The sequence below is a fragment of the Phalaenopsis equestris genome, unplaced genomic scaffold, assembly GCF_001263595.1.
Source record: "Phalaenopsis equestris unplaced genomic scaffold, ASM126359v1 Scaffold000540, whole genome shotgun sequence".
Taxonomy (NCBI): Eukaryota; Viridiplantae; Streptophyta; class Magnoliopsida; order Asparagales; family Orchidaceae; genus Phalaenopsis; species Phalaenopsis equestris.
The window spans coordinates 2,119,735-2,129,699 of record NW_018164980.1 but is presented as its reverse complement, the minus strand read 5'-3'; the positions used below and the strand labels follow the sequence as shown (position 1 = coordinate 2,129,699).

Genomic DNA, 9,965 nt, shown 5'->3' with positions numbered 1-9,965 from the left:
ATTTCCCTACACAAATATTCAGCCCATAGAGGTTCTTACAGTGCCATAATATTTTTTGAATTCATCGAACTCGCTACCATCAGCAATACGAGAAATTATGGATCTAACATCAAATGGCTGTTTTTGATCTGTTGGTGCAATTAATCGAAGCTCATTTGCATCGTACAATGGTTCATTGTAGTTGGAAGAAATATATGGCGATGTATTTATCGCTTTTCCTGCCATATGTAAGTTCTTTAAAATATTTCTTCCAATACTCAGGCCATGAAGTTCATCTGCAAAGTTTTAAACTAGAGTTAGGATAATAAAATTGACATGAAAATGAATTAACAAAAAAAATCAGAAGAGACAAAAAAAATAGTAAAATCAAGAAGTTGAAGAAGGATGCCAATTGAATTAACATACAATGAAAGGAGTACGAGCTAAAATAGTCCCCTAACTGTTTATATGGGGAAGTCCCAGAGTCTATAAATGTGTTAATTTAGTTCCTAGAGTAGTTAAATTGGGGCCGAACTAGTCTATGGAGACAATTTCAAGCCATATCAATAGTGTCTACGGACTAAATTGACATTTTATAGACACCGACTAAAATGACCTCATGAAAACAGCCACAGAACTATTTTGGCACTTCACTCCATAATTAAATGATAAGTTCAATGATAAGAGTACTACCATGTGCAAAATGATCCGCGACTCCTGATATTTTGCAGTGCATGGATGCACCACCCAGATCCTCAGCAGAGACCTCTTCTCCTGTAGCAGCCTATCAAAATTGACCCTTCAGAAAACCTATATTGCAGGAAAATAATATCTTGAAGTTCCATCAGACAATATACTCTTATTTTAGTTGAAAAAATAGCATGCATTATAACTGACCTTCACAAGTGGAGGGCCAGCTAAAAAAATAGTCCCATTTCCTTTGACAATAACACTCTCATCAGCCATTGCAGGTATATAAGCACCTCCAGCGGTGCACGAACCTAAAACTAGAGCAATCTGGGGGATACCCTCAGCCGACATTTTAGCCTGATTGTAAAAAATTCTACCAAAGTTATCACGGTCGGGAAAGACGTCAGCTTGCCTTGGCAGATTAGCTCCTCCACTATCAACAAGATATATGCATGGAAGCTTGCACTGTGTTGCAATTTCTTGAGCTCTCAAATGTTTTTTTACAGTAATAGGATAGTATGTTCCCCCCTTCACAGTGGGGTCATTTGCCACAAACATACACAGGCGACCTTGAACTGGCCCAATTCCGGTAATAATACCCCCCGATGGCAATGATTCTTCATAAAGATCAAAGCCTGCAAGCTTTATGTTAAAGGTAAAAGTTAGATCAATGGAACAGATTAATATAGGGGAGATGCAATTTGCAAATAAAAATAAGTTGAACAAATTTCAAACAGAAATCCATCCCTGGATGATGGAGAGGCAATAGCTTTCCTTGAGTATAATCTTTTCCGTCCTGTACTTTAAAGGATGACATGCAAATCAACAAAAATGAAGTCGGAAAATGCAATGAGTAAGAGTTGCAGCATAGAACAAATGGGGGAGAAAGTTGAAACTATTTGAGAGCAATATAAATGTCAGAATCATAAAAACACCTTTTTGATGAAGTAAATGTTAAGGCACATGTAAGACAAAAAAAAAGAAGCCAATACATCTTCATTTGACTGATTGGGTGGTGCACAAGTGAACTCAACTTGGGTCAACTAACCTCGATACAAACTCCAAAAAGTCAAGTGAAGTTTGTTCTCGCATGAACCCTCAATATGCCTAAATCAAATTGGCATGGGCCAAGTTGGTCCTTCCTCCTACTGGAAGACTGCTTATAAATGTGGCAGAAGTAAGAATGATACGAGCACTCTAAAAACCCCATTGAACACAACCAATAGCAATCATTGTTATTGAGGGGCCCTCATTTGGCCTCCATAAATCCAGAAGATATTGATCTACACTAAGCCCATAAGATCACTAAACTCCTCCTCGTGAGCCATTAACCTCAAAATATTCCTCTCAAAATAAAAAATAGTTAGACCATTAGTGTATGTGTTTTTGAATCTCAATGAGAAGGTGGTGACCCTCAAAATTCTCATCAATACATTTCATCAAAAGACTAAACCATAATCAATCTCATAACGACATCGCCATGAAAATGAAGGCATAGTTTGATCATTGATCAAGGCCCAAGCTAACGGCAACACCTTTGATCAATATCGACAACCTTCAACCCAACATGTCCTCTAGCTACAAAGGGGAATAACCAACCTAATCAAGTTCACAGAGGTTTATATAATACAACAAAAATGTAGTCACTTTCTATTTCAGCTAACTATAAGATAATATCGAATATATATAAATCAACTTTGACTAAGTTTATAAGACAGTAAGCTCCACATCCTAGCGAGTTATTATTAATCCCAAATAATTCCTCTCAAGATGAAAGAACTTATTTGAAATTATATGCAAACATTGGTGAATGTTTTCATGGAATCTCAATGAGGAGGTTGTCAGTCTCCTCAAAATGTTCTTATTGATTTGTTGCACAAAACTCTGACCAACCATCAACGTGATAACAATATCACTGTGAATGTCATAGTAATTTTTAATCTTTCATCAAAGTCAAAATCAACAAACACCTTTGATCAATATGAATGACCCAGGACATTACATGTCATCAAGCTCTACTAAATGGTATGATCAATCTAATCCAAATTCATAGAGATCTATATGATTTAATTAAAAAGAACCACTTTTTATTTCTATTGACAAAAAGATAATATGGATTATCATAAACAAACTTTCAATTTTGTTCATTTTGAGGGAAACACATGCAAGTTCAAAACTACAGATAAGAATTTGGACCTTCCATTTAGTTGTTATGGTTAAGCTCCTGCCATATTCAGTACTTCTACTTTTTGCCAGTGCATGTTACAATAGATGTTATTGCTTGCCATCAGTGTCCATTGCATCAAGTGTTATTGCTAGTTTTCGGAGTCTATTGAATTCAGTATCATCATTTATAGTGGCAACACATCCAACATCCTAGCTTGTTATCATTGCCACCACACATGATGTTGCAACTTATTATCATTGCCTATTGCATTTAGTTTGGAGAATTCCCCGTGGCAATAGATGATAGCGAGGGCAAAGAACAACCTCTATTATTATCAATGTTCCCCATTTGGTCTTCAAAAATCCCAAAAATCATGATCTTCTTTGAGCACGTGACTACCACAATCTGCCTCCATGTGACCCATTAGTGTCAAATATTCCTCTCAAGCAGAAAAAATAATTACTTAAAACTATTCACAAGCATTGAGGCGTGTTTTCATTGAGTTTCAAAGAGGAGGTCGTAAATCTCCTTAAAATTTTTACATCGATATTGCACGATTTCAAAATCATCAATAATGTGATAATGACAACTACAGATAAAAATTAGGACCTTCTATTTAGTTACTATAGCCAACATTGTGCCGCATGCAATGCTTCAACTCGTGTCATTTCCTACTAAATTAGATGATAGTTGTAATCACTGTATGTAGCATCTGATATTGTTGCAAAACTTCTTGAATCTAGTACCGTTTCAGTGACATTGCATTTAATGTCACATGTTATTATTGCCCCCACATATGATGTGTCAATCAAGAAGGATCCTATTTTTCTCAAAACTTTGACAATATGATGCTACAATTATTATTATTGCAAGTTGCATTTGGTTTGGGGAACCTTCTATGGTAATGGAGGCTAGCAAGAGAAATAAAAAACCTCTGTTGTTGTCAACATGCTCTATTGATCTTCATAAATCCTAAAAATTCTAATCTTCTCAAGGTCTCTACAACTATTACTCCACATCATTACGAGCCATCAAAGATCTCCCTCACGACGAAAAATAAATACTTGAATTTGTTTGTGAATAACAATTTATATTTTCATTGAATTTCAATGAAGTGGTGATCCTGCTCAAAATTTTCTTATTAATCTATTGCACAGAACTCCAAACCATCAACAATGTGATAACGGCATCACCTTAAGCAACATAATATTTTTTTTTAATCATTGATTAGAGTTAAGCGCAAATGGCGACGCTTTTGATCATTACCGATAACGTTGGGGGTATGAAAAATCTAATGTAGTTTCATAGAGATCTAAATACTATGATAACAGAGATGGCCACTTGCTCTTTTGATTTAACTAAACGATAATATTGAATTTGCCTAAATCACCCTTGGTCAAATTTAATAAATAGATTTCAAAACTTGTTCGTTCAGAGCGAATGATCTGCAGGTTCAAAACTATAGATAAGAATGTAGATCTTTTATTTAGTTGTTATAGCCAACATCTTGCCACTGCTCGCACATTAAAAGTTGCTACTTGTCATCGATGCCTCTGTCATTGGATGCTATCACGAGTAGTCAAGAACCTCTGTTATTTTCACATTCCTCATTTCATCTTCATAATCCCCCAAGATCATGATCTTCTTTGAGCTCCTATAGCTACTACAGGCCACATATTTGCAACCTCTTCCTCTCAAAATATTCCTATCAAGATTAAAAATAGTTACTTGAGTATATGATGATGTTAGATATACGAAATCACCCCGGGCTAAGTTTAAAAAAAGACGTCTAATTTTGTTCATTTAGAAGAAAATATATGCAAGTTCAAAACTATATTAAAAAATTTTGACTTTCTATTTGTTTGTTATGACAAACATTTTCCCATATTTTGTGCTTCTGCTTTTTGCCACTACCAACATTTTCCCATATTTTGTGCATTTGGTGTCATTGCATGTTGTCAGAGCTTTCCCAATCTATTAACCATAGGTTCATGTGACATCACATCCTATGTTGTGCTTGTTATCATCAACCCCACATACAATATTGCAGCTTCCTATTATTTCTAGTTGCAGTCAATTTGAGCATCTACAGTCATTTTGCACCAAACTCATTGACACCAACACTAACTACCAAAATGGAGCCCTGACCCGCTCTCACAACTCTTGGCATTACACGTCACAACCTTTGATAAGTCAAAACTACCTCCATCCATATGTCGCAAACATAGTCCGAGAACATGTTTTCATCATCATCATTAAAATCTAATATTATTCTCATCATCGTAGCAATGTCTATTTGTATTTGACTCTCCTTCAAGATAATCATCTAGATCAATCCGCATATTTCCTCCCTTTGGGGTTCATATGTGAAAAATGCATTGCATACTATGTTCAGTGTGTGCCTGAAACACTAAGCGAATATAAGTGCCCCTTACTTTCCTTGTTCTTAGAGATTCTTTTGGCAACAAACAACATCAAAACATGGAAATTGCATCTACATAAACTAAAAAACATAGAAAAACAGCACACAGTTACCCTTACCAAAACTCTGTTCAAGGGTAAGTCTCATGTGATATGTATTTCCTATAGTCCGGATATTAAAACTGGCTGACATCATCATTTTAGTTGCCAAAGTTCATTAATAGTCCTCTGAAAAATTTTAGAACAAAGCATACATGATGATATGGATAATTTGATTCCATGAACCGAACTGTTAATAAAAAACTGTAGATGATCGAAATCAAATGTTTAGTGGGATAAGAAGTGCAGCCACTAGCACTCTTCCATTCGAAAGCATAAGTGATGATAGTGGACAGCACGATGCCATAAACCAGTCCGCCAAAATAAAAATATCATAGATATAGCAATAAGATAATTTAATATCTGAAGTGATTGGAAGTAGAGCCATAAGCATGCTTCCATTATATAAACAATTAAAATTTGTAGCGTTTTATTTGCTAAAAAACTATCATTTTAAGATTTATAGCTTCATGATGATCATTATATGCCTCACCAATTTTCATTTTTTCAGTCATTGAAGCAAACTTCTATCCCTCGCTAACATTAAACACATCCTCAATCCACGACCAAGTAACCTCAATTAAATGCAAACAATTTTTAGACTATCCTAGACTTCTATGCTAGCCTTCTAAATGCAATTAACCATCTTATCGAACAAAAAATCTGTTTTAATTATTGAATTACAATTTTACTCTCAAAACACCATATCTCAAAAGATTAATTTCTCACCCTTTAAGTTTCACCATTTAAATACAAAGCAATAATTTTTTTTTTTTTTGATTTTTTTCTTTATTTGGGGTATTTACATACAGACCACCATAAACTATGATATTAACTTATCTAACACCTAAAATTTACTATTTACATATGAACCACCTAAAACTTCATAAGTAATCAAATATATCAATCGGGTGGTACGCCGTTTGCAATTGCACTAGCCGTTTGTCTGAGAGGCAGCGGAGGAGAAGATTGTATGGCTCCCAGAGCGTGTTGAGCTGGCACGGGCGACTGGCCTCCAGTCGAACCTACGGCTTGCCATTACCGCTCCAATGGAGGAGGCCCACTGATCTTGGATGCAAATCACGGCATAACCCCTCCAAATTGCCGCCACCAAGTCTGTGTTTTTTCAATTGGTGCTCCACTTCCTTCACCTCTCCGGAAAAAACCATAAGAAAAGGAGGTAGATTTCTTAAAAAATGAATATTAAACTTCTTGTGATTGAAATATTATTGCCGCACCATAATTAGTATACAAAACAAGTATTAAGGTGGATGGTTTCACTTGCAAATCATCAAACAAAGTTGGCGAAACCGACTTCTTCGCTGGCCTCACCGCTTTGGCATCCACCATGAACACCATGGGCTCCACCGTCACTCCCGCCGACGTTCGGCAAATTTCAGGCCTCAACACTATACATCTCCATGTCTGGTATCTATTTAGCCACCAGAGGCCTCAAGCCTCCCCACAGACCGACAAGGAGATCGATATATTCTGGCATAATTGTGCGGCTGGTTGAGGGCTTTTCGAACTAACGAGGAGATCTTGGCACAGACAAACACATCGACAAACAGAGAGATTCAGAAGAGGAGGAAGGAAAGAAGCAGCAACCGGGCGTCAAAAGGAGAGAACTTAAAGTTTCTGGCATGAGAAAAACGACAAGTTAACTGCAAACAGCGTCAGTGGTATATTTGAGTACCTAGGAAATTTTAGGTAGTTGGTATGTAAATAATAGAGTTTAGTGTTAGATAAGTAAAAATGTCAGTTTTAGAGGGTGTTTGGTAGCATATTTCTATGATGATTTAGCCATGAATTTAACTTAAATCTAACCCAACACAAAAAAAAAGAAACTTAAATTCAACGCTCTGCTAAATCGAACAGTGTTTCATCTCTTCTGCAACGTAGATTCGGATTTAATAAATCCGACTGAGAGGTGGATTTAAAAGATTTATTTTGTCGTTGCTTGCGACCTCCATCTCCGTCACGAGCTCGCCGGATTTACTGGATTTGATAAATCCTATTTAACGTAAATCCACTTTGCATCCTTACACCGCCTTAGGTGGTATGTATGTAAGTCCCCCTTTTTCTTTTTAATAGGTGATGAACCATAATGCTAAAGTTGCATCAATAAAACATGACGTTGCAAATGTAAAACAAAAAATAAATGGCAAATGATTTAACAGGTAGGCAGAAAAAAGAATGGATGAGGCACCCCATGGTAACTAAGATGACACCTGTTCCATATTAAAAATGTCGGTTCCTGATAACCATAGTCAAGTACAACGCAAAATGTCAAATTTTAAAAATGTTAAGTTTCATTTGATTAACCTATCATCTACTGCTATCACAAACTTATAAATATTTTTTTCACAAAATTATCATGGATAAAATTCCAAACTATGGGCATTAAGAATATTGGATCATCTAATCTCAAAAATCTAGGATAATGATCATCGTCTATCAAGGTTTGGACAAAGCACTGACCTTGGAAATATGAAAGTAGTCTAAACCACTAATAACTGTTTAAGACAAGACTCGGAGAATGAAGATCCACCTTTCAAATTATTCCACAAGTATTTACGCTGGATTTGATCTGCAAGCAACAAGTAGATAAAACTTGTTGCCCATAAGGAGATTCATATAGGCTGATGGGGATCTAAGATATATGATTCCTTGCTTCAAGATTCAATCTTTATAACATTATGGCCATTTGATATTCAAGCTTCAAGATTCATGTCAGTCTATTCATCAACCAAAATGACATTTATCCAACAATCCAAACACAAATTGACAACCATAAATCTTGATAAAACTTCGTGTTTCCTAATTAACTGCACAAATTGTAATGAATGACTCGACCACCATCACCACCTATCTCAAAACTTCAACCACAGATTCAATTCTCCACCAACACAAAGAAAGATATTGCCTAAAAGGAGCTTTCTTTGTTAATGTGATTGAGCTCCATGCCATACGTTCGAAAAGTTATCACATCCCACTTGGCCTCCAGCATCCAAGGAAATCATGCAAGCATAGTTTTGGAGTTAACATTAAAAACTATACACCCATAAGACTTTCAAACAGTCAAAGTACCATTAACCTCCTTCCATTTATGAAAATATAAGCCAAGTACATCATTCGGAGAGCATGTGGCTCAATTACTTCACAATTGATCTTTCGAGTAAGCAAAATATCTTTAGCTAGCACATGATCATCCCACATAGGATTGTGATAAGAGATTCATTCTCACTAAAATCTGATGTAGACAACAGAAGCAAAAATGAGAAACCCATAACAGAACAGCCAGAGAATACTATCAGAGAAAAAAAAGACTAACCTGTGATAACTCCAGAAAAGACGACCCAGGGTCGATAAGTCGATCGATCCGCTCCCGGGGCAATAGCTTATTCCGGCTTCGATTCCTTTTCACAGCCTCGGCTCCCCCTCCATCGAGGACCTAGAAAACACAGAATATATATATATATAGAAAAAACTTCAGTCACTCATTCACCAAATCGCAATCGACAAGGGATCAACGGCAGGATTCAGAGGAACCTTCTGAATGTGTGACCGGAGATGGGAAAGGAGGCTCTCGGCGGTGGCTGAGTTGCGAGCGAATGCTTCTGAGCTCCGGTCCACGCCGTCGGGGAGTACAGCGGAGCTAAGTGGCGCCCATCTCTGCCAAGGTTTCAAAGAGGGAAGTTGAATTCCCCTCCTCCATGATCGATTTGCATTGAAGCTTCTAAGCATTTTATGCGTTTGTTCCCCTTTCTTACGCCCAAGAGATCAGAGAAGAAGAAAGCCGGCAATTCCAAAAATTGGATTTTTATAGACGTATTACTGAAAATTGGAACATGGAATACGACTCGGTGTGGATAAGCGATACATTATCCTCTTGTCCTCATCCTCCACAGGGTTAATGGGACAAATTTTTACATATGGCCCCCCAAAACATTACTATTTACAAATTAGGCACGCTATTTTATCTGATTTTAACCTTGTCAATAAAATATCAAAATTAATGTTAAAGCACAATGCATGCTTTTTTATTGTTGTCAAAATCTAATGATTTGATTGGGACATACGAAAATATATCAGTTCAATATTTCAAAAAATTAGAATGGATGTTTGATTTATAAATATCAATGTTTCAGACATTTCGTGTGTAATTATTGTTTTATATTTCAGTAAATCATAGATTATGATATTATATATGATTGCATGTATTTAAAATTTTGGATAAACCTTTAATATTGTGCTTAACTAAGATAATTATATTAATGTCACTTTATAGTGTCAAGATAGTCATCAACTATTTGTAAATGATTGTTTTAGTTATAGACTATATAAAAGTGTCAAAATAGTTCATGACTATTTTAAAATTGAACTCTATTTTCAGCCCTAGTTTGAAGAGTTGGGTTTCAACACTAACTTAAAGAGTATGACGATTATTTGAGCTCTTTTATAAAATATGAGACTAAAACGCCTCATGTAAATATTGGAAACTATTTAGGCACTTTAAACTTAATATCACCTAAATTTTGACTATTTACAATATCAAAGATGACTTATTCAATTTTTACTCTTGCCAAAGTATATATATATATATATA

General features: G+C 35.8%; 1 protein-coding gene across 1 annotated transcript in view; it reads right to left on the bottom strand.

Moving 5' to 3' along the window:
- Positions 1-9,218, bottom strand: part of LOC110028936 (methylcrotonoyl-CoA carboxylase beta chain, mitochondrial) — an 11,715-nt gene extending 2,497 nt beyond the window's left edge. The window contains exons 1-5 of the mRNA XM_020731008.1: positions 8,909-9,218; positions 8,691-8,810; positions 877-1,311; positions 673-763; positions 40-275 (exon numbers count right to left, since the gene is read on the bottom strand). Coding sequence (XP_020586667.1) covers positions 40-275; positions 673-763; positions 877-1,311; positions 8,691-8,810; positions 8,909-9,103 — 1,077 coding nt within the window. The 5' untranslated portion in view covers positions 9,104-9,218. The remainder of the gene's footprint in view (positions 1-39; positions 276-672; positions 764-876; positions 1,312-8,690; positions 8,811-8,908) is intronic.
- Positions 9,219-9,965: the final 747 nt, after the last annotated feature.